The 26,282-nt window shown below is 37.4% G+C and overlaps 1 protein-coding gene across 13 annotated transcripts in view; it reads right to left on the minus strand.

The window, feature by feature from the left end:
• SON (SON DNA and RNA binding protein) overlaps window positions 1-26,282 on the minus strand; it is a 61,235-nt gene that overhangs the window by 16,410 nt on the left and 18,543 nt on the right. For 9 of the 13 annotated variants that reach the window (XR_012645906.1, XM_074996595.1, XM_074996617.1 and 6 more), the window contains 5 exons: window positions 23,022-23,185; window positions 18,727-18,867; window positions 12,651-12,833; window positions 2,301-2,411; window positions 1,424-1,540 (listed from right to left, as the gene is read on the minus strand). Coding sequence is in view for 11 of the 13 variants with exons in the window: in XM_074996595.1 (XP_074852696.1) it covers window positions 1,424-1,540; window positions 2,301-2,411; window positions 12,651-12,833; window positions 18,727-18,867; window positions 23,022-23,185 (716 nt within the window). In the remaining 2 variants the exon portion in view is untranslated. Of the gene's footprint in view, window positions 1-1,423; window positions 1,541-2,300; window positions 2,412-12,650; window positions 12,834-18,726; window positions 18,868-23,021; window positions 24,538-24,580; window positions 24,619-24,652; window positions 25,558-26,282 lie in introns of those variants that run through there. The other 4 variants (XR_012645916.1, XM_074996670.1, XM_074996685.1 and 1 more) reach the window with 4 other exon arrangements.

A 26,282-nucleotide genomic window follows, 5' to 3' on the forward strand; every position in this document is an offset into this window, starting at 1 on the left:
GGTCAAAGAAGGATATATGGATGAAAATGGGGAAACAGGACGGGATGGGACACAACAAGAGAGGAGCGCAAAGGGGCATCAGTCTACCTTGACCTAAGAAACTCTTGAGGTATGCAGGAAGGGAGAACCCCAAAGAGCCTTAGGAAAGCTTACTGGCTTCTTTCATAAGGCTTTTAGGAGAAAAGTTCTTTTCTCTTCACTGATAAGCATCTCTGCTGGGTGGATTTCATTTTGAAGTTTCTTTCTGACACAAATTTGAGAGAGACTAATTTTTAATCAGTACAGCTGATATTCTGACGCAACATTAGAAATTAAAAATAACTAAATGTTGGTCATCAGCCACAGATCTCATCAAGATTTCCCATTTAACAAGTATTTCTATCTTTTTTAATGTTTTACTACAAAGGGTACATACTGGTGGGTAAGAGGGGATAAGGGGTTTTGAACTCTAGTGAACACTCCTATGTTTAGTGGCATAATTGAAGAATGTCTTGTTCAAGTCATATCAAATTTCTGCCTAAGCTTCATACTTAATTTACTACTTTTCAGAAACCCATTACTTTTTTGTGGATTATAGAAGAATAAGCAAAATCAGTCTTGTAAGAAACTCAGCTGCTGCAACCTTTGCCAGAGCAAGTACTGTTATTTGTAATTATTTTGCCTGTAAAAATGGAAATCTCATAGATTCCCCACAGTTTTATTCATGGAGAAAAATCGTTCAATACTGATTTCCTAAGACAACATATGAAATATTACCAAATTTTCAAAAATGTCAGACTGTATGACACATATTGCCCAGATAATAAGTTATTTCTCTGCTTGATACTAGAACAATAAATCAGTTGCAATACCTATTTTAATATTTCAAAATAGCTGGCCTGCAGAATGGTGTTAAATAATGCAAATAGGCAAGAAAGCAAATGGATGGAATTAATCCAAACAGAACAATTCATCTTGGGACAGAATTGCTGATCCTGTTCCCATTGAAGTCAATGCCAAAACACCACTGAATTCAATTTACTTCAGGATCAGCCCCTGCCCAATATGTTCCAAACGGACTGCTTTAATTGTGACACTACCACTGCAACCATACCCAAGATTATGGATGTCATTTCAGCACATCAACAGAGAGAGACTCTTTTTCAAATAGCAGCTGCACTTTTTAAATATTTCCATATCAAGCTCTCTGGGCACCAGAACACCCATTCAGATAAACGTAATGCACAGCTAGAAACATACACATTGGTATTATGCCTACTTTAAATACATATAATAAGTTAATTCAGTTAAACGTATAGCATATTTTCCAAGTACATTGTAGCAGACAGGCAACAGCTTTAGTGTGCCATTTTTCATTTCTTCCAATACTTTTAATGTTATTTATTATGTGATATTTGGACATATCTGTCTGCATATCATCTACCTTTCTAATCCAGGCTTGGGGACCACTGTTGGACAATTCATCAGAGGACAAAATCTGTGCTCCAGTACTTCCTGTGAACTGGCCCGGCAAAGAGTTTGACTGTGCCCAGGCATCAATCTACAAGATAAATCAGCATAAAAACAAGATAAAAATATACCACTTCTCAACTTAAATGTAAAAACTCATACAATTTGTGTTATGAAACAGAACAATTACCTCTCCCTTAAAAAAAAGTTGACAGTTATAGTTTAGAAACATTTTTATTTTAAAACCTTTAAAACACAGAGTGACCATGAACAAGTCATCTCTCTATTCTTTACCACATTACAACTACTTTCATCACTTTTGTAAAGTGTTTGTTCTGGAGACAAGTACGAAAATTCCTACTCTCTCCCCAGCCTCATTTGTCCCATAATTATCTTCTCTCAGGCTAGGAAAAATCTTTTCAGATTAATCAGACACGTAAAGCAAAAAATTTATATATCAAGTCTACGGTATATTTTAAGTACTGTTTGACTATGACAGAGGATTTTTTTTTTTTAAATAGAATTTTTTTCCAATGATGTCCATGTGAACGCTATACACTTTTTGCATACTATGCTCACTACAATTGTTCCAGGTATGCATTTACAATTAAATTATCATTTGTGAACTTTCAGCTCCGCAATCTGAAAATCAAGCTGGTTTACTTCTGCTTATGTATCTCCAACAATAAATATTCTGTGGTTAAATTTTTCAAATTTAAATGCCTAAAGTCATGTTCTTAAAACCTGTATTTGGTTATTAGTACAAAAAGTGGCCTGGTTTAAAAAGCAGGTTAGCATCATTTTTCACTGACTTCACAAAACTGATGACTAATAAACAGAACACAACCCACCTGCTCCTGGGCACGATTTAACAAGCACATGGCATCTAAATCAAATGTATTTTCTGAAAGCCTCTTCTGAGCCAGTGTTCGATCATTCATTGCTGTAGAGATGTCCACAGTCTAGGAAGAAATACAGCTTATTTATTTTTTTAGAACAGATTGATTATAATAATGTGTTCTTGCTCTAGAAGTGTTCATTGTAAAAGGTGATATGCTACAAAACTGTTTTGCATTTGAAAGTAATAAACTGAAAAGAGAAAACAGATTCTATAAAAAACAAATCTGACCATTGCTTGTCAAACATCTAGTACCCTGAGTTTTAAGATTAATAGAAATCGTGTGGGGATAAAGTACAATATAGTGGTATTATTTCTGCTGTCATCAATTGGTCATCATTTATTGGCTTAGTAAGCATACGTTTAAAATTTATTTTTAACAAAGAGAAATAGTTCAGATCTAAATCGAAAAACATTTTTAAAATACTTTAAATCTATTTAACTTTGTAAAGTATAAGAATGCAGAAATAATTAATGGTAAAAGGTCAGATCCCGCAGAAATTTAAACAGAATTTCTTTATAAAGAGCAGTTCCTTAATACATACTATTATTTCTCACATGTATTGCAACTTTTCATACTATTACCACATGCATTTTTAGCAACCTCGGTTTAAGCCCCACTCATCAACTTAAGACCTCTTCTCTTTCTCTCTCAACCACTTTGCTTCTCATTTCTCCAAAAGGGTATATTCATTTCTGTTCATTCACAGACAGCAAGCACCTTTAATTATTAAACATTTTAGGATTCTTTCCCACACTGCACTACAACTTCAAATGACATGCTGCTCCAGATGATGCAAATTATTTTGGGGTTTACCTAAATCCCAAAGGCATCCAAAACACACTACTGAACAGGGACACAATTTGAAGAGGAAAGGCCAATTTCACAGAGAAGAGTGCTCTGGGACTGACCTAGTGCAAAAAAACCATGACATACTGCTTTTCCTACCCACTTAACCTGAAGGAACAGAGGTGGTACCAAATGGCTGCTCCCGCCATATCAAAAAATCAGTACAAACCAATATCGTATTCAGATACAGTAGAGGAGTCCAAATTCTGGTATTGTCTTTGGAAGTTAATTCACTTTGAAAACATAGAAAAATAAGGTTTATTTAGATGTTGTTCCTGCATTATAAACTATTACCAAAATCAACAGTACTAGTAAATGTCCTAAAGATTTTGATAAAGGATTCAGTTTTGGAAAACAATTTCAATTCTCTCAGAAACTGAAAAGTGTGCTGGTATAACAAAAAAGTTGTACCAGAGTGCAGTACGCAGGGAATTTTTTGCCTGAAGAGTAAAAAACACACACGTTACTACACAGTTCAGCTCTGAGCACAGGGAACTGGACTATATGACCTCTTGAGGTCTCTTCCAGCCCTACACTTCTGTGACTCTACAAAACAAATAAAAAAATTCCTGCCGAAGATACCACACATCAAGCAGACAAATTCATGTAAAGCTATTACAGAAACATAGTTTCCTTAAATTTGCCCCAAATTTTAATTTTGTAAAAATCCAGCTTTTAGGTGAAGGGTACAATAAAAGTTAAGAGTGGAACTTTTGAAATCACAGAAAAAAATCTGGAAAGTAAGGTCAGTATAACAAGTTAAATACAAACAGAACAGAAAAATTAAATTTCTATATGCCAGTGCCAGAACTTAAACATAAAAATAGGTAACCCAGAATGCCTTTCAAGAGAAGAGGAATCTGAACTTCTGCAATCGACAAGTAACTTTTTTAAACAATCAGGAAAAGGACAAGGGTGAAGCATCTGGAACAGATACAGTCAAACCTCTGCTCAATGAACATGAGAGGTTAAAAACAAAAAAGTGTTAAGAGGTACAAGTAGGGGACAGAAAAAAAAAAAGGATAAAGCACTTATATACCTTAGTGGTATGCTCTCACTTACAATACTGTGTTCATTTTGGATCCCCATATCTCAAAAATTAGAGAAACAGAAAGGGTCCAGTGACAGAAAACTGGAACGGAGAATCTGTCCCAGTGTAAGGGAGATTGAAAAGATGGGGACTGTTTACTTTAGAAAAGAGACATGCCAGAAATAATCAATACAATGAAAAGTCCAGACTATGTAACATGGGTGTTCCTACTTCGTCTCTCACACAGCCTAAGGGGTTAGTCAATAAAACTGAAAAGAGATTAATTTAAAATGAATGAATATATAAACATTAGACAGACACACAACTGACTCAAACTACCTGTGAAACATCTGGTACTGATCACTGTCACATACTGGACTAAGTGGACCCATAAACTAATTTCTAAGTTCCGCAGAAAATTGCAGAACATAAACAAGCCACATGAACAGTGACAAAGTTAATATTTAAAAATGAGTAATCTAAGATGTTAAAAAATTTGTTTCCAACACATTTTTTTTGTGTTGACAATGCCATTTTAAAGCTTAGCATTACAGTTTATTAATGTTTTTCTTGTAGTAAGGATTCAGGAGAAAACTATTCTACTCACCAAAATGTATCTTCCTTTCTAGAGCCCCAGTCAAGCATCACACTTATATACACGAGCAGAGCGCTCAAGTCAGTAGGACCACTCATTTAAAGATGCACGTGTACATAAGTGCTCTACTAGTTCAGGGCCTATTAGGAGATACCCTAATTAGACAGAATTTCCCCTCATGGCCAGCCACCCCAGGCTACATCTACATTTCAGAGTTTTGTCGACAAAACTTGGAGCATATACACACAAAATGTGTTTTGTCAACAAAAACTGTCAACAAAAAAGCTACGTAGCCACTTCAGAAGCCCATTTGTCGACAGAGTGGATCAAAAGATCAACCCATTCTTATGTGTAGGTGCAATCTGTTTACAGAAGTTTTGTCGGAACATCTCTTCCAACAATAACTTCTGTAGACAGATGTTTCTAGTGTAGATGTAGCCCATACTTGAGACTGTTGAGTGGCTTACATTACTCTATGGTAGTGTTGGGTCTAGCAAAATGCTTGGAGCATGGGAAGATACTATTTTACATGGCTAACCAACAGTCTACCCTCTGTGGAAGAATTTTTTGTCCCGTTTCTGAATTTCAACATAAACATTGTCCCTATAGAAATGATGCAGAATCTTGCTGAACTGAAGACTAGTTTGGCAACAGGAGAAAGACAGATATGCCAAGCTACGTTTTGCGGATTTTTGTTACACTGGCTGTAAAGACAGTATGGGGTATCACAATATGATAAAGGTGCCTCTCAAGTTTCAAAAATCTACAGAAAATAAGTAAATGAATGTTCTCATGGAATATTTTCAGATTTTTAGAACTCATTGCAGAGTAAGTCCACCCAATCTCCTCACCACTTCCTTGACCAGTGGCCACTAAACTTTCAAATAGCCTCCGCATCTTTAGAACACAGAGGCTACGTCTACACTAGAGAGTTTTGTCAACAAAACTCGGGGAGTGTGTATGCACAAAATGTGTTCTGTCAGTCTGTCAACAAATCTCGGCACCTCCGCCGACAGCATCTGCCTCTCTGTGATGAGAAATAATACATTTGTAGATGTTTCAGGGGCCCTCTGTCAACAGACAGGGCTCCAGTTCACTGGGCAGTCCTACCTGCTGAACTTCTGGTTGGCCATTCTGTCAAGAGAGAACAGATTGCTGTTTTGATCCGCTTTCATGTGTGGACGTGATCTGTCGACAGAAGTTTTGCTGGAAGATCTCTTCTAACAGTAACTCCTGTTGACAGATTGCTGTAATGTAGATATAGCCAGAGAGTCTATGCTACTATTTCAAATAATTCATCTTTTCTAGAGAAATACTGAAGCTGGGGGAAGGCCGAGAGGCATAATTTTACCTCCCATCACCAACCACACTAGAAGATAAAGTTAGATGAACATTTCTGCTAAAATGGTCAGGAGAACTACTTACTGGGGGAAATTCTGACAACTTAATCTGAAGCTAGTTGAGTAAATTAAAATGTGTCCCACACAAATTAGGCATGACCCTATGATCCTAAGGCCAATGTGGACAGACACCTGAATTGTCACCGTTAGGCTTCATCGCTAATAACTCAGTGAGACGAATGGGACCATTTCAGATTTGTGAGATCTATTAATTGAGCTCCAATAACAGTGTACTTGATATGGAACCATGCATAGAAGAAAAATATGGTCCTTGCTCCAAGAAGTGTACAACCTAACAAATCATTCAGATACAGAATGCACTACAATTGTCCAAAGGATGACTCCCTTTCAGTGTGAATCCTTTCTTTCTGATTTTGTTTAATAAGAATTGTTTACAGACCTATGTAGGTGTGCCAAAGGAAGATCAGCCAGGGGGTGACAGACTAAAGTGGACTCACTTCTGAGGAGACAGCAAAATCATCTGTCTCCATCAACCTCTTAAACATACTAACCACCCAAAAACAGAGTGCAGAGGAATGCCAAAGGTGGGTTCTTAAGAACAAAATAAAACCAAACCTAAAATTTTAAAAAGCAAACACACGGCAGCTAAATCAAACACAAATGTCAGGCCTGAAGAAAATTCAATGGCTAATGAGAGAATCTGATGACCTAGCTTCTTACAGTAAAAAAGGAAATTACTGACTTGAGACAGACTGCTACAGACTGGCTTAAGAGAAGCAAATGAGGGACAGATGTATGACACTAACTGAAAGAGAGATGCAGCTTAAACTGGATGATCTAGGAAACAATGAGAGGAAACAACCTCAATTTAAGGATTGCCAGAAACCACTGAAAGAAGAGACCAGCATGTAAACACTTCAACTGTGGATTTGTTAAATCTCAACTCTGGAAGGGTAAAAATAGAGAGAACATAAAAACTACTGCCCTCATCTGGACCTAACAACAGTAACAGACCAAGAGATCCAATCATTAAATTTCACTATGATCAGCAGTAACACTGAATTAGGGGAAAAAGGCAGAGAATATTCAAAACTCATATTCAAATGCCACAAGCTGTAATTTTCCCATAAACTCTGCCTCAAGTTTAAAATAGAAAACAGGGAAATTGCAGCAGCAGACAGGAAGATATCTGCTACAGATGAGGATTCCTATTTACATTCTCTTCCAATTAGCAACACACAGCATAAGACTACACGAGAGCAAAAATACACTCCAGTCATATCGAATGGAACTTCAACTCTCCAGAGGTAGAAACCAAAGACAAAATGCTGAAAGAATCCTCACAGATGACAAAACCCAAAAAAGAGGAAAAGAATAAAGAAAAAGACAAGAGCCTTTAGAAAACATATTGCAATGGCAGAAGTGAAGCTGAACAGGAGGAGGACACAGCTACATGAAGAATATCCTATAAAGGATAATTTTTTGAGAGTCATCAAGAATGAACTGCTGTAAACTACGTTCATGTTAGAAGGGGAGTAAGTATGAAACGTGCTTTAATTAGGGTGATCAAAACTCTATGATGCATGAGTTGTTTTGAAGAAGTAGATAAAATAAAGGGCAGTGAAAGACAATGGGAAGGGAGGTCTTAGGTATGATAGTGACTGGAACAAACAGAGATGGGATGGGAGGAGCCTTTGGTGGGGTTCTATGTAAATCTCCCATGTAACTCAAATGATCAGATTGTTATCTAACTCTTAGGGCTGAAGTATCTCCTCTGGATTAAAGAAAAGTAGTCCACGTGTTCAGGCGGAAAGCATGAGGGTTTAGGATTCACAAAAGAACAGTCCTTTTGTGGCTGTCTTATAAACTGTTAGTATTTTATTTCTGGAATTAAACTATGAGAAATGAGGGGAATTATTATACGAATGTCTCTTTCTTTTGAAGTAATACCTTTGAATGTCAAAGGCTAAATTATGTCACCAAAAGGAAAAAAAGCCCCCGTAGAATTTAAAAGACTGCTACTCAGATTATTCCTACTTCAAAAATTCACTTTTTGGGGAGGAGAGAGGCCAGAAATTATTGACATGCAAGATAATTGGCGACAGCAGATATTTTCTGCTTCAGCCAAAGTCTGGAAATAGAGGTAGTATTTTCTAAACATGTTTTTGTTATATTAATAATCAATTAATGGAGAAGGAGGAATGGCCAATCTTGTTAAAAGGCACAGTTGCTGTGTTATGAACACTGGGCTTAGTGTATGCTTCTAATGAAAAGGAAAAAAAACACCTTTTTAAAGGGCTTCTTTGAAATATTGCAATGCTCTGGGGAAGGGCAACTCCTTACTGCGATGGAGCTGATAAAAAGAGAAGGGAGACAGGGATACAAAAACCGAACACATGGAGAAGACTACATTTCTCTTCATACCCTTATGAGCATAATTATAATGGCCTAGATTTAATGTTAATCTCTTAAACCTTAATGAAGCTGACAAGATCTGCAGAAAATGGTACCATTACATGATAAGAATGGAATTCATTCATGAATCAGAAGAAGCAATATTTGATAGGTATATGGTTCCAAAGACCACATTTTGGAAAACAAAGTGCTTGCTTCTTCAAGATATATAAATAAATGATACAGACAATACAAAAAGAGACCTTCTCTGTGAAGCAGGTAAACGTTGGTAAGCAGTCAAATGATAGGCAGAGCATTTCAGCAGAAAAAAAGAGCTCAAGTAAAAGCAGAACTCATATGGGGATAAAAAGGTTACATGGCCTTTTTAAAAACAGATTCCAAAAAAGTGCATGAACAATTAACAAATAATATGTGGAAACTGAATGATGCCAAGGAAAAATCCCTTAGGTATACAAAGCAAATTTTTTCTAAAAAAGGAAATAAAATGGATAGGTCATTGGGTTGAAACCTAAAAGGGACTCAAGAGCAAGGTATGGTTCCACCAATTAAAAACAACCAAAAAAAGACAGTTACACTCCCTGATGAAATAACGCACTGTTTTTGCTTTTTATTATAAAATCATCTTACCTCAGAAACTCCAATCTCTAAAGTTATTCAAAAATATCTGGAAGTAGCAGGCTTGCCAAAGACAAACAAAAATTATAAAACTTTAGCTAAAGAAATAAAAAGAAAAAAATCTGAGAGGTAAAAGCAAGTCATGAAAAAAGAATGAAATTCCAGAATCTAATGATTTCCATAAGAATTTTACAAGGTACAGCAGAACCCTGTTTATCTGATCAAACTGAGAGCTGGGGTCTGATTGGCTAGTCCAGAGAATGGGGAAGTGCTGCAGCCCCATCTAGTGGACACGACAGACTGCCCACTTCTGCACTTGTAGGTGCTAGTAGTTCCTGGAATATGGAAAGCCAGACAATGAAGGGTCAGATAAATAGGGTTCTACTGTATTTAAGGTGGTATTAGCACACCCCTTAAGAGGTGCCTTCAATACTAATTTGTTAGAGGAGGAACTTCCAAAACCTACTAAAGAAGCTATTGTGGTTGCTCCTCCTAAAGCTGGAAAAGACCTTACCTTACACATCTCTCAAAAACCAACATCACTGCTGCTTCATGACAAAGATTTTTACTGAAAATACTAGTTACATGATAGCAGTCCATGCTTTCAGTTTCTGTACATCCAGATCAATTAAGGACTAAAGTATCAGACAGCATTCAGCGCGTTCTTGGGATCCTCCACTATAATGGACCACAAAAATATCTTTTTTTTTTTAAAAAAAAAAACAACAAACAACAACAACAATAAGAATAATAATAATAATAATAATAATAAATCATCGCTTGATTCAGAGAAGGCTATTCATAGAACAAAGTGGAGTTTTCCATTTCAAGTCCTGTCCTGTAGGTAGAGCCCTACAAACCTGCGAATGGATGTGGATGCAGATGCCCATGGCTCACTTTGCAGACACGAATGCTGATACCAACTGTGTATCTAGAACCCTGCAAAAAAATCTGTGGATATCTGATTTATATCCACAGGTATCCATGACCACAGATGTGAATGTGGATCTCTCTGGGTCATTTTTGCAGATGCAGATCAAAATTTTTGTCTTCTCACAGGACTGTACCCATAGCAATATTGGACCCTAGTTCCTTAAAGTGAAAAAAAACTGCTTGACACCACTCCCAAAGCAGCTGTGTTAATTAATGGGGTTAAATCTCCTGTTTAATCAGAAAAAGAGATGAGAAGGAGATGGCCACAATCTCCCTTTACTTTTTGTACCCGTCATGGAGCCTTTCAAACAACAATGAGGAACAACAAAGAACCTATCACAAGAATAAAGCTTGCAGGAAACATGACAGAAAATATCTTTAAATGCACATAATGTAAATTTAATATAAATCAAATATGTTGCTAAAATTAGTTTGTTTAAAAAAATTTCATGACTTTGGGTCAAAGAAAATGAAACATACATGGTTGAGCAACTGATGAGGAAAGAAAACTTTCTAACTTATTTAGAGATAAAAACTAACTTTAACTAGCTCATTCTGCCATGGTAAACAGTACTTTCTAGTTGAGTATTACATTTCTTTCGACTTTCTAAAAAATTGTTTTATACTGGAAGCTAACTAACAGAAGTGGTGGCATCTGATCAATTAAGAAATGAACAGATAACTAATTCAATCTTTGCAGACCACTTTCCTGACCCCCCCAAAAAAAAAATGCACACATGGTATATATGCTGGGGAAAGGACCTACATAGAAAAATTGTCTCAGACAAACCATAGTATGCTTTTCCAGACACGATACGGTTTCAGTGTTTCACACCAGTCAGGTTACACTTACACACACACATGCACACACACACACAGGAACAAATGTTGGAGATACCAGTGAAAGAAGAGATTTTATGCAGCTATGGGGCACATGCCCACTCATCAGACAATATGGGAATGCAAATCCATCACTAAATGTTTTTGGGTATTTATTACCAAATGATCCTCTGATAAACCTCATGTGGCTTCCTAGAGGAAATGGTCACACAAAAAGTAATAAAAAATTAATCTCTCATCTGATAGTAGTTCTTCAGTTACTGACAGACTCATTGGAAAAAGAAAAATAGTCCAAATGAAGAGGAATGTTTCAAAAATATGGAAGGTGGTTATTATAGAAGAATTAACACACCAGTTATGTACCCAGCAAAATAGACAGAGGACAAATAGATACTGATATTTTGTTACCTTTTATTCAATACTCAGTAAAAGTACATTGACCTGCAAAAAACCCACCACACCTGTTCAATTTTTTAAAAAATATTTACATTTGATAGACATCCTGGTCTGTTATATATGTGTAATCAGAGTTCACTCAATTAAATAATTAAAAACAAACTTTCATAGATGTTGTAATGATGATCATTTTGTAGTATGGAAATGTGCTGCTAAACAGAGACCTGATGTTTATATTTGAGTATAATGTCTCTTTAAACATAAGCTCACTGTTGTAATGATTATTCTTTTGCGCCCGATATTTACATGTCAAGGATTCTAAACCTGTTAATTCCTAAATTAATAAATAGTAAAAAAACAACTGCATTTCAATATAGTTTTGAACTGGTACTAAAACACATTCAGTGAAACCCTTCACACAGAGTCATGTAATACTCAACTTGTCAAATTTAAGAATATATTAAATTCACTGAGAAACAGCCAGCTAACAGAGTTCTGGCTTTAAAAAAATTAAATGTTACAGATTTTTATTTTTAAAGAGGAAAAAAAACCAACATTTGCAGGTGAAATATTTGTTTTGCCTACTATAGTTACAAGAAAACACAAAATAATGCTTTGAAAGTGATTAAAGAAAATTTTTACTATTTTACTATTATTCTATTTTTTCCACTTTGTTTATTTTGTGTATTTGACAGCACCACTTTATACAGAGTCAATTTCTCCTTTACATTGTGTGGGTTTTACATAAAAAGCAAGAGAGCAGACAAATATTTAGGAAAATATGATCGTAAAACTACAGAAATGGGCAAACATAAGTGTATATGTACTACTGGAAATTATTTCCAAATCATTTTTAAAAACCAGTTACATTTCAAACTGATGATAATTTAACATTGGTAGGCCATTGGTAAGTATTGTTTTAGGTTCTCTGGTTCAGGAAGATTAAACTTGGAATGTTTTCTTGGCAATGACAAGAACTAGAAACTTATCTTTTTATTTTTAAATGAAAGCTTTAAGTCCATAGAAACTAAGAGGTCACCAGTGGACAGACGGAAATGCCGTGAGTGACTATATGCTGCAATAATCAGCACATATATCAACAGCCTACCTCCAAAAGGCCAAACAGTTTAATCACTTTAGTCATTAAAGAGCAAATATTGCTGATAAGAATTTTTAAAAAAAAAAACCAAAGATTGCAACTAGATCCCAGCGTGAGCAGCTAACTGCTTTCTTTTTTTTAAATAAGATTTTTTATTTCCCTTCCCTACCTGTGCAAGAGCTGGTTTTGGGAAAACATCATCTTTGCTTTCTTCTTTGCTTTTCTCAACTGGAACCCATTCGCCATAGACACTGTCTGCTTCCTTTTTTCTGTGTTGAGACCCAGATGAGACAGGGAACTCCTTTGTCAAAGTTACCTGATTTTTTGGTGCTGGTTTTACGATAGGAGTTGTCTTAAAGAAAAATAAAGATTTTATGATTAGGCGGAGATAAAGCACAGTATATATACACATGGTCCTACTCCACAGAAACAATTATCATAGGTTTTGTGAATACTGAACATTACAGTGAACATTATTTCTCTTTTTAGCAGATATTAAAATGAAAACTCTAATCATACAATCTCTGAACTAAAATCCAGAAGATATGATTTAAAATTTTGAGATTGGATCTTTGTTTCACATATGAGCAAAGGGATACCCAAACAGGCACTTTTTCTTTCAGTTCATTAACAGGATTACAATGGAGGACAAAAGGTGCTAAATAAATATAAATTATTATTGCTGATGCTTTGATGAAAACTATACAGGAAATGCCCAGCTCTAACAAGTGAAGAAAATGTTGACTGCTCTGTGAAAAATCCAAGATATGGCTATGAACCACTCCCCTCCACATTAGAAAAACATGATGTCACATAATAAAAATAAACTTTTCACCAACATTAATGGAATACTTGCTTTATTCACTAAATTAAAATGTTTGCTTTTTAAACCTTTTAGCAAATATACAGCTTAATAGCTACATCTGGCGAAAATGCAGGTAACTCAAGAAACTGAAAACTAAGTAAAGTATCAACAGACTCATTATCAGTTGGTTGTGGAAAAGAACATTTTCCTATTTTCCCACAGAGATTTGACATATTGCACTGTGTTTACTGAAATGGAATACACAAGTAAAATGCTGTCTATATCTAGCTGTGGAATAAAACATATAAAACTGATTATACATTGTGTGCCAAAAATACCAAGGCCTGAATGAGCTGCCACAGCTAGAGCTTACCACATTGTCCCTTACAAAAATATACATGTAACACAGCAAAAAGCAAGTGGGCAGGTTTCAATGATTTCATCACTATTATACAGTATATCCAAAATCAAGAGAAAATGGGGAGAAAGAACACCTAAATACACATAACATTAATTTACTGAAGTTCTTCAATGACATTTACATAAAGCAACTTACCACTATTTGGAAAGCATGTATATGAGGAACAATTAAAACTAGATGTATTCTTTCTGCTGCATTGATTATGACTTCTAAGTAATACCCCACCACCAAAATAATTCTAAAAACTCATCTAATTGTCTCCATAAAGCATTCAAGCTATGAACATACTTAACTCGCTTTGTAATAACTTACCACAAACACAGTACTTTCTATCCTCAGAGAGCTTTACAATATTATTTATTCCTCACAACATACTTGTGAGGTAAGATTTAGACCCATTTTCTATATGGGGAAATAGAGTCAGAAACATTGCATGATTCACCTAAGTCACATAAGGAAATCTGTGTCAAAACAAGGATACGCACTCAGGAGTTCTTAAGTCCCGTGGTTCTCATGTCTTCCTCTTACCTGTGTATTACAACATATTCTTTTTCCGATTGTATTTTTATACTATCAGCTCTTAATGGCAAAGGTCTGCTGCGCACACTTCACATGCTATATATTACTAGCGCACACTTAAAGCACTTTATCTCATCGCCTTGATCAATTAAATGTTAAGCAAACTTAGCCAAAGAGAAGCCTACTAGAATTTTAAAAACTGTCTGCTATTTGTCCCAAAGTCTTTTGAAGACTGCTTATGAAAAACAGTATTAGCATGTAGTAACGTAAGTAACCCGTTAATCTACACAACTGATAGCTTAAATCTGCACAGCATCATCATCTCCATCTCACTGTGGAGGCATGCATCTGCTCAAGGTTTAAATAAAGACATCTAATGCTTCTTAAGTCCCATGCAATTCCAAGAAAGAATAAATTGTCAACTGGCCAACAAATTAACAGAGCTAATGCCAGTCTGCTCTCACATAACATATGCTCAACTTTTACCAATTTTAGTACTCAGAGGATATACATAAAACCAATCCAAGAGAGTTATTTTACCTAAGAAGATACCTTATGGACTGCTGACCTCTAGAAATCTAGGACAGGGCTACTAGTCACCTCTTCATTCTCCACTAGCCCCTATAAACCCATGCTTTCATTCTGATCCAACATTTAATGTCGCTACACATTCTGTGTTTTGCGCAGTCAAGCACTGTGCTACTAAAACATTAAAAATAGTAAATTATGCACACACACACACACACACACACACTCTCTCTCTCAAAATCTACTCATTTTTATGGAAGTTTTTCTTCTAGTGAAGAGAACCATTTACTAAAAATACCTGTCAACATTAAGTGATCTTTGAATGTTCTTGCCATGTTTACGGATTACAACTGTTTTAGCACATGGGGGCTCCACTTCTACAAACCGTGACATACAAAATCTCTCAGAAGTCAACAAAGAAGTACCCACAAAGTGCAGCTTCCAGAGACAGTCCCTTTGTATTCATAATGTCTTACATCATATGTACCCATGCAATACACACACTAAGAGCTAAAAGCCACAGAAAGAACCAGCTGCATGAAGGAGACAAAGTAAAAGTCCAGTTAAACTTGAACTCTGAGTAAAAGGCACTATAAATAAAAGTCAGTATCCACAGAAAATGTAGACCTCCAAACAAGGACAGTCATGGCAGATGCCTCCATCTGGGGTGAACATATACAATATTCAGTTTCTGGACATTATCGGAATGCAGAAGGTAAGACACCACACAATCATGTTAAGACTGATGGGATATTATATGTACATATGCTTTTTGATAAGATAAAATCCAGATATTTCAAATGAAACAATTCCACTATGTTAACAGATAACTGGGAAACAAAAGTATCGTGGGATTTCCTGTCACAACCACAAAAGAGGAATGTTCAGTTCCATGGTCTTCAGAGTCCCATAATAAATTTTTTCATTGTTTGGCCAATAATTTACCTCCACCCAAGGACACCCTCTCAAATTTATGTGCAGGCTGATGGATTCAAAGATACATATACGTGACGTGACATTGATGATATATAACGTACATGGTTCCTTACATAAAATTAGATGTTGCCTTGAGAGGACTAATTTGTCAATTTTAGAAGCATGTTTTCGACGTCCCCAAAACAAGGAAGGGCATTTGGTGGACTGATTTAAAAGAAAAAGAAGTGACGGAGGATGTGCTTTGTGCATTTTTCTTCATTCTCACAATGGACTTCAATTAAAAAACAAAAAACTTAGCCCTTCCTAATTATCTGTTTTTGAGACTCTCTTCTCCACATTGGGCAGCAATGACTATATCTTTTGCTTAGCTCCCCCAAGACCAGTGTTTAGTCTTGATCCTGTGAACAGTAAACACACGAGTAAAAGCCTCACTCTATAGAGTACCAGTAGAAGGGAGAGTATGAATTTAAACCAATTAAACTGATACAACTCCTTGTGTAAACACACTTATTCCAGATACTCATTTTGGAAGTGATTTAAACTAAGCCAAAAAAGCTACTCATGCCAAAATAAGAATGTCTACATAGGAACATATATCAATAGAACTATAGTGATTTAGCTACACGTATAAAACTGGCAAACCCTTCCCATGTGCCTAAGCCCTAACCGTTTACAGGACTGAGGCCTTTATATGTAAATAAAGTAACCACTACTACCTTCAACTGCAGAAAATACTAAGAAGGTGTGTAGGGAGATTACAGAAATTATCAAATGATTAAGAGTGGCTGAATTCCACATTAATTAATTGAAAAACTAATTCATTGAAAGAACAGTCAACATGTTCCTACCAATGCCTGTAACTCAAAAATCAACACCTTAAATATTTTGTATTGGGCAACTGTTCAAATAAACAGGGCTCATCTGTTTTCGAGAGTTTCTAGCTTTAATCTGAACTCCCAAGGACCTGCCAAACCCTTCCATACCTCATCTGATAAAAAAACAAAGACCCAGTAACCACCGGGGTTAAAAAGTATAATTACACCTTTCAACTCAAATATCTGCTGAAAAACTTCATCAAGATAAATGTTTTATAGAAATCTAAAAACATTTAAACAGTCCTGTTATTGCTCTGTTTGTACTACAAAAAGAAGTGTTATGCAGTTTGTACAGCTAGAAAACAACAGTGTGATAACGTGGATGCCACTTATCTGAAGTACGCAGTTAAATCTTAATAAGCTTCTTATAATAGTGACTAGTTTCATAACAAACTATTTCCTCATCCAGAGTCATGGTGGTCCAGAGACTCATTCTTCCCTCTCCCCAATCTCCTCATAAATATCAGTTTTCCTCTCAGCCAGCTGGATCCCACTACCCTCCTTGAGCTCTGACCTGCTCCCTAGACTCCTGCCCACCTACTTCCAGCCTCTCTTTCTACATCCAGTGTTCCTGCCCAGTGAAAGTTTCTCCTCCCACAATCCCAGTCTCAGGATACTCCTTGTCCCAGTCTATTCCCTTCCCTACCTCCCTTGGTCCTGATCGCTCTACTTTTGAACAACAGTGCATCCTGCTCCATTCTCCCTGGAAGCCACCTGAGCAGCACTGAAAACACAAAAGACAAAGGCTGCCTCTCACTTCCAGTGCCCAAACTGTCCCACGCCTCTGGCTGGAAAGTTAACATAGGGTAAAAGTCCAGCTTCAGATAATGCTATGTTGCTGTGTGGGTATGGCACACATGAGGTCTGGTCAGCACTAGGAGATGAGAGAAGTTCAAGCATGCTCAGTGAAGATGAAATCTCTACATATTTTAGATGAAATGAAGAACTCTCTACTGAGAATGTGCAAAATGAGATTTTTTGGAAACATCATAACTTGTCCATATTTGATCAGCTTTTTGAAGGGAGTAACAAGAGGCACATCCCTGATACAAAGGCCATATCCCTGTTAAAATTTCAAGTCTCTGCTCCAAGGTTTAACACATACTGTTCAAAAGGAACAAAAAAGCCCCAACAGGTGCCAGAATCTTTTAACATGGGCAAACAATATTTCTCCCTCAGCTCATTCTCAGAAACAGCTTACACATTTTGGTTGAAATTTTCCAAAAGATATTCAGACTCAGGCAGCCATCGGGAAAACTTCAGCCCGAATGCGAAATATGTGCCAAAGTTGTAAGAAACTGAAAACAGGATCCTATAATGGAAAGTGACAACCAACCTCAATAATGCATAGCTTTCCTTACCAGCCCAGTTCATATGAAAATATGAAACAAAAAAACCATTTTAACTGTCTACTGGCTGACTTCATGATTAATGTGTTTTTATTTATCTTTTGAGCTGGAACTGGAAATCTGCTGCAGAACTTTATAGCAAAGCCATCATGTTAATTTAGAACACAAATTTAGATAATGTAAACACTTATAAACAGAGTAACAGAATTTTGTCCATTTTCCAGCAATGTGTCTAGAAAGAAAAATAGCATGTTTTACTCTAGTGCCAAATGTTTTTCTTAACTTCATCATGGAACGTAGTGGGTTTTCAGCCAATCTCTTACTATAGCAATTAAGCAAGTATGTTGTTGCTCAAATTTTCTTAGCACCCCTTTGCAAATCTATGTCAAGATAAAAATTGTACTTCTGTAATAAACTAAAACTTCCTCCTTTAAGTGTCCACTCTTTTCCTGTATCTACATAAGTTTGCTATAAAAAAACAAACAAAAAAACCCCATAGTTTGAACCTCCCTAGTCCAGCACCTTCGGGACATGACCAGTGCCAAACGAGAGAATTTGCTGAACCATGGGAGGTCAATATTGTCTAGCACTTCCACTGCTTACTGAGCTCTTGGAAGACATTTAGGAGTAAATTAGAGCTAAATAACAGCACAGAACAGAGTCAGAACTGGTGGCTGTAAACAAACTTTATAGGACCACAGGAAACTTGGCCACACCTATGATAAGTGGCAATCTGGATAATGAAAATCATGCCAGATGACAGATGCTGCCCGACCCTACATTTATAATGTATTATTGATGAAAGTACTTACATTTAAATTGAAAAAAATGGGTTTGGGTTCACTGAGTTTGAAAGGATGATTATAGAAAGGACGTTCTTCTTCCTCTTCATCAGAATCATGAGGTTTATTCACTATCACATCATCTGTGCTTTGTGCAATCTTCTTGCATTTCTACAAAAAAAAAAAAAATCTGGACCAATCTGAACATTTAGAGAGAAACAGTCCATATTTCTACACTTTTCGATGAACACCGAAATAAAGAAATTATAAAGGAGAACTTGATTGTTGGGGAAAATCTTTAAAATAAATCAACTAGTATGACTACAAACCTTTATCATTTTACTTGTGCACCCTTTATTTACTGAAGTGCATCCATCCATCTTATCTAAATAGGCTTTGGTCCTACAACTCTTCCACACAGGCACCTATCCAGAGCCCTACTACAATAAAAGGGGCTGCACATAGCTATTTGCTGGATCCAAGGCTAAAACTATGATCTCTTCAAAAGCAAAAACTGTCTCTTACTATGTGTGTGCACAGCAGTGGCACCCAGTACAAAGGGGCCCCTCTCCTGATTGGCTTTTAGGCACTACAACATAAATGTTTAGTCATTATTCAGATTATTTGTTACTACTACTATAGACAGCTCAATCAGTTAGTTGGACTGCAGAAAGATTTCCACACAAAATGAATGTAAAGAAAAATACCACAGAACAATTAACAGCAAACTCTTTCGTATCTGGCAGCTCCAGGACTGGGAGGTTGCCAGATATTCAAATATTCTGGATAATAGACAGGTATTCCTAGCAAGGCATAACACTGAAGAAAAACAAGATTAGCTATTAAGAAACAAAACACAAAGGTATGCAGAGTACTTTATTTACCAACAATGGTAGTATGTAACATTACAAATCTGTACTGTATTTGTTGTATTTGCTTGTATTTACTTATGGAAAACATAACCAAAATTTACTTATGGTTAAAATGCCAGTTATTTGAGTGTTCTGGATGATAGAATGCCAGATATGAAAGAGTTTCCTGTATGGGTTTTCGCTAGTGGTGCAGAAATCTTCCCACATGCAAAGGTTTTAAGAGGAGGACTGCGACACCTCTTAAATAGTCTGCATGTTGGAAGAACTGAACAGGGCAATCCCATTCTGCATAACTTTGGCAGTGAAACCTAAAAAAGTATAGAAAGTGAGGAAGTGATGAGAACATATTTATGTGGCAGTCCAAGTTGTTTCTCGTCCAGAAATAAGTAAAAGCAACTTCAGGATATGCAGTAACAATATGACTGGAATGTGAATGAAGAGATATTTTCCTGAAAACTGGTATACTAGCATTAATTACTATTTATCATTTATTGCAATAGATTGGAATTCATTTGCAAATTTGACACATTTAACCTTGGGATTAACAGATCTCAATTATCTTAATCATTACAATGGCAATTTTCCCACCTTTGATATTCAGAGGAACAGCATGAATCCCACTTAATTTACTTCTTCCACTGGTCCTATTAGTGACAGGTGACCTCCCCCTATTTTTAATCCTCCCCACCACCATGTAAACCGTGGATTATAACTACTCCAAGGATGCATCTACACTGAGACAAATTCAAATTTATTAATATTGATTTTGTAATTCTGTAATTTATAAATTCGAATTGGACCATCCTCACCTCCCCACATCCTCCTCACAAACTCAGCTTATTGCCACCACACTCAACTGGCAAACATTGACTGTTGCAGTAGTGCACTGTGGGAACCTATCCCACAGGTCCCTCTTCTCCATAGCATTCTGGGTATGCTCACTGGTCTTTGAGATCATCTTCCCACATTGCATTTTCCTCATTCCCCTCCCATAGTAAGCAAATGTCCATTTTTCCCCATCAGAAGGAAAGAGAAGAAGGGCATCCACACAGAAGGCAAAAAAGTTTACAGAAATGTCTTTCTTCTCTAGCTGAATTCTCAGCTGGCCATACACTGAGTGTCCCCCCTCCTGTGATTGCATTCGATCCCTGGATATAATACAGACACCCTGAAAAGCTTGGAGATGATGAGTTTTTGGGAAAAAAGGGAGTTGCCGAGGGGAGAATCTTTGGCTCTCCAGTGCACTATAAAGGCTTCTGTGCACAGGCTGTGTTCTCAACTCGCCATCCACTGAGCGTTCCCCCTCCTGAGATTGCATCCAATCCCTGAAAATAATACAAGGACCTGTACTGTACTCTCAAAGTTAGAAGAAAGAGAATAGAAAATATTTTTGACTTTCCTTTTCACTACACAGACATTGCAAACATGGGTGAGGGCAGTGAAATATCATACTTGGAACTTATAATGGAAACAGGAATCTCACCACCCCCGTGTTCCTGAGGGGGGGGTCAAAGCATATAGACAGATAGCAAATGTTAGCAGAAATATTTTATAACAAACATCAAACCAGCAGGTGCCTGCAATGAACAACAAGCTCTCAAAAATATTTTTGGTCAGGGGGTGGGGGCTAGGTGGGTGGATGTGTGCACGAGCAGAACCATTTGCAATGTCAAAGTAGCTGAAGGAGTACCCCCCAACTATCTTAGCTACTGGGGAAGACTTCCTCCCCCGGCAGCAGCAAGTGCCACTGGTCCCTTGCTTCAGGTGGGGTTCAGTGGGGGCAGGTGGAAGTGCCCCCTCCCACTCTCTTAGCCACCAGGGGAGGCTTCCCTCCAGCGGCAGCAAGCCACCGAGTATCTTAGCCACTGCGGAGACTCCCCCCCGGCAACTGCAAACCTCCAAACATCGTAGTCGCCAGGGGAGACTTCCCCCCAGCAGCTGCAAGTCCACAAAATTCTTTCCCCCCCTTGAAGCCCAAAACGTACCCAAGCTAGAACATGGTGCTGCCTGGCAGCATGTCAGCACCAAACAGCAGGCATGTCCTTTTATTGGGTTGGGGGGCTTACCTACATGATGTGGCTGAGCATGGGAAAGACCCAGACTGCATGGCACCTGTGTGGGAAGGAAGGGGGTTCGCACTCAAATGTAAACTGCCAAGAAGACGTTTCTCAGCATCTTATGGAAGCATGCCCCCCACAACAGTCTTGTTGCCACATGGTGCGGTGGGGCAGCAGCTGGCATCAGGCAGCGCGCGCACACACACACACACACACAAAAAAATAAGTGTAGAGACAGAACCACACACTCCATGTAGGGGCTATTTGTAATGGCTAGATGCACTCACAGCGCTAACTGCAAAGAAAGACACACATTTCTCAAGCTCTCACACACGCGAGCCCACAGCCACAGGCTTGCTGCTCCCACTTTTAAATTCACAGCGTTCCTGTTACCTAATTCCAGTGCACCTAGAGAGCAGTGGCCAGAGCGGAGCACTACGGGGCATTTTCGGTTACATGTGGGACACCTCTGGAGGCGAATAAATTCGATTTTAAGACATGGCACTTCCACACTGGCCTTTAACCCGACTTTTGAATTCAAAAGTTACCCAGCAGGTAACGATATTATAATCTCAGTATTAATGCTCCTTAAATTGAGCTAAAGGTATTTAAAGTGTAGACAGTCACGTGGTAATATCAAGCTAACTGCCTTAAATTCGAATTTATCTCATAGTGTAGACACAGCCCCTATCTGAAAATCTGATGAACTGGTCTTACCCACAAAAGCTCATTACCTAATAATTTTTTAAAGTCTTTCAGGCGCTTGTTTTTTTATTAAATTTCAGTCTTTATTACTGTGAAATACCATATTTCCCATCATCATCAAATTTATGACTTCATTTTATAAATAAGCTGAGATGTCTGAACTAAGAAGTTTTTAAAATGTCACAATGACATCTCCAAATACAGTTTTTTCAGTCTGAAAACTTGATAACTCAGCAAAATCAGAACTCAGCACTCAGCAAAATCAGACAGTGTGAAGTTTCCTGTGACAGAAGACACACGCTGAAGAGATTTCTTTCATGATCAAAACAAAAAGAACTGTATATTAATTACCAAATTCTGTCCTTCGATACGCATAGATAAGTCTCGCTGAAATATAGAGAGGCTGAACAGGTACAGTAAATGATGGAATTTTATTCAGAAAGTAAAAAGTGTGACTTTTTAAATAATTTTAAATCATTATAAAAGCCAGTGACTGACAATGTTATGACAAATGTCAAATTTTCAATATTAATATAAGTGCAAGGAAAACAAGCTAACAATTAGGATTCAACCTTTCAGTCTTCCTACAAGCACAATTCCATTAAAATTACACAGAAAATTATCACTCAACCAGACACCTAGTTATTAGCAGTAACAGCTGGTTAATTATTTTCACATGTAATTCGCTTACCTCAGTGAGCTCCTTTATTGTATCTCTTGCTGACTTCTGAGTAACTTTCTCTTCCTTTTTAGCTGGATTTATAATAGGCATTAGGCTTGGAGGTAAGGGGACACCAGCCTTAGCACACATGGCAGCTGCATTAGCTTTGGCTATTTCAAGTAGCTGGGCCTTGTCTATAAGAATATTAAATATATTAATTATTAATTATGGACCTTTAAAAATTTCTGAAGGCCAATCTCTTATATAATTTTAGGACCAGCTGCAGAAGTAAATCAGTTTTTCCACCAGGCAAAGCAAACTTTATGAAAGTAAAAGTGTGCATGTACACACAAAATATTATTCACATTTCATATATTTTTAAGTAACACAGAATACTGCATTCACTTTTCCTTCACTGCATAGGACACATGTAATTAAAGAGACCTGGATAGGAGGAAAAAATGGGTCTGTGTTTTGTTTTTTTTTAAATTTTTGCTTCTTTGTAGTATATAAACAAGGATGATGGGTCCCCCCCACCCATCTTCGAAAGTGTTAGCTTTTCCTGCCTGGTTTTACTTGATATATTCAGGTTTTTGTGACTGGAGAAGCTGTGAAAAAATTTTCAAGAGTGAGAAAACATGGAAGTTAAGAACTGAGAAGGGAGTAAGTTCTCAGACTACCTAAAATTCTAGAATGCCCTTTTTGTCAATGACTACTGAACTTATTTGACTAACTAACATTTTGGAGATAGTTTAAAAATTCAACATCATGGCCTCTGATATTAAGGTGGAATTTCACAGTACTCATCCTCCAAGACATGTGATGTCAACTCTGACCTGTCAGTTTTGTGGGAGGACATTACCAATATTCATAAGGTAAAAATGAGAGACAAAACTCAAAGAAACAAAAACGAGACACAAGCCCAATTTTTCTGAAATCCGTTGCAGGCTCACTTTTAAATCATTCCTTGAAATACCTCAAACAATCAAAGTCAACTACAAAGGACAATATTAAATATACAGATTATAACTAACAATTAGGAATTTAACAAGCATTTTATGTCAAATTACACAGTATGAATATTTTTCTTAAATGTAATAAAACTGCATATTAACATTTTTAAACATGACAGGATTTTTCTTTTTTTACAGAAAATAACAAATGTGGCTGCTAATGTGTACAGTGAGGTAACTGAACTACACAAAACATGTTTTGTGTATTCAAATTGTGACTCAAACCATTTTCCAACGTCATCCAAAAACCAAATAATTGAAGTATTATCACCTTAAACAAGAAATTACACACTTTTTAAACAATGAAGGGGATCACACAGCTTCGTAAGAAAAGCCTCCAAGTAAAGCTTTGAAGTAAAAATAGCTCGTCTCATAAAAGTACTCTTACTCCACCAAGGAGAGCTAAACATTCCGAACAGAGGCTACTTGTCTGCTCATCCCTTCACTGGCTCCAACAATGTGGAATGGGGGCAAAGAAGCATGATGAGCAGTTCAACTCTTCATCCTCTCATTTCTTCTGGCAATCAGACTAGCTGGGGTTGGAAAAAAAATGAAAATTTGCCACCTTTCCCAAATGCTGTGAATTCAAAACTAGTCTGGTCCCTGCAGCTTGGCTGAGAGAAGGAAAAGACAATGAATGGAGTACAACAAACAGCATGAGATGTAACCCAAGGTTAAGTCAGGAGCAGAGCACACAAACAGAAAAAAATTGGGATGCAAATTCCCCTTTGAAAAGTTAAATGGTTAAACATTATGTATAATCACTAATCTCTGGAGGGCTGGGATCCCACAGCCGGTGGTTGCTTCAGTCCAGCCAGGCCCACTGCACCATAAAGCAAGGGTTGCTTGGGCCAGTTACACCTCCTTAACACAACACTATTCCAAAAAAAACACGGGAGAATGGACAGGAACAGATAAAGCAAAGAAAATATATGTGACTTCTTTATTTTACAGCAGGAGTATTCTGAGGTCTCCTTCACTCAGCTACTGCCAAAATAACTATTACATCTACTAAACCAATAGCGCAAAAAAAAAAATTCTAGAACTAACTCTTCACTAGAATTCTTCACATTGAGGGTTTCCTCCTTTTTCCCCAAAGATGAAAATGAGTCTACTCCTTGTGGTAGGAAAGCAGCTGAGGATCCAAGAAAAGTGTGTAATATATTTACCCTTAATTTTTGATTGTGCTCCATCTTTTTGTAAACAAACACTCCAAGTCATATCAAATTCTCAAAATCTGTTGCATCTTGCTACACAGCTGAAGAGCTGTTTTTACTGCAATATCACGCATGGAGTGTCAGGTTAGGATCATGCCCTCAAAATAGAATCTTAAGTTCCTCATATTTCTAAGCAAGGCATCTTCCAAATCACTCCAGATACAAGCAGCAATTAATGATGAGAAGTAATCCAACTTCCATACAACAGTTTCCCAGCATGTGAAACATTCCAGGGGTCTAAGTCTTGCCTCTGACTTCAGCAGCCTCAGTCACCAGTCTTAGGCGGAAACGTAGTTATATCGTGGAATTCTGCTCACCAATTTGCACATCAGCAAGCTGTACCAAAATATTGCCATCTTACTATGGGATACAGAGTACAATATAGGGCCAGTGGCAACCAATGCTTGGTGGCAACAATGAGGGGATCAACTCAACACAGTAATTTCAGCCCAGCATCCCTAAAGGGTTCTAACTTAAAAGAAACACTATCAATACAGGCAGTAAACAAGGGGAAGTTACTAGATTTTTTCCTCAAGCCTCAGGGCAATTTGGATTCCATTACATGAACCCTTTAGTTCACATCATTTAACTAAACTATTTGCTCAGGCATGCCTGTTTTCCTACAAAGTAGGAAGTACAGTAGGCTTTGACTTGTGCAGTGGCTGAATAAGTCAAAATTTCTTCAGTTCGGGGGAGCCAGAAAACTGAGCGGTAGCCTGACTCTTGTTGCCTCTGACAAGAGCAGGGAAACCACTCGTCCGGATGGCAGCCTGACTCTCGCAGCCTCTGACAGGAGCAGTTTTTGTCTTCAGCAACAGCTTGACACTCGCTGCTCCTGATCAGAGCAGGGAAACTGCTCCTTTCAGGGGCAGAGAGTCAGGCTGCTGCCTCTGACAAGAGCAGTTTCTCCGCTTCTGTCAGTGGTGGTAGCTGCTCCTGCCAGTAGCAGCATCTCAGTGCCACCACTGACAGGAGCAAGGAAACATCTCCTGCCAGTGATGGCAGCCAAATCAGCTGCATCCCCTGGCAGGAACTGGGAACCTGACCAGCACAGCAGTGGT

The sequence above is a fragment of the Carettochelys insculpta genome, chromosome 1 (genome assembly GCF_033958435.1).
Source record: "Carettochelys insculpta isolate YL-2023 chromosome 1, ASM3395843v1, whole genome shotgun sequence".
In the NCBI taxonomy this organism is placed as follows: domain Eukaryota; kingdom Metazoa; phylum Chordata; order Testudines; family Carettochelyidae; genus Carettochelys; species Carettochelys insculpta.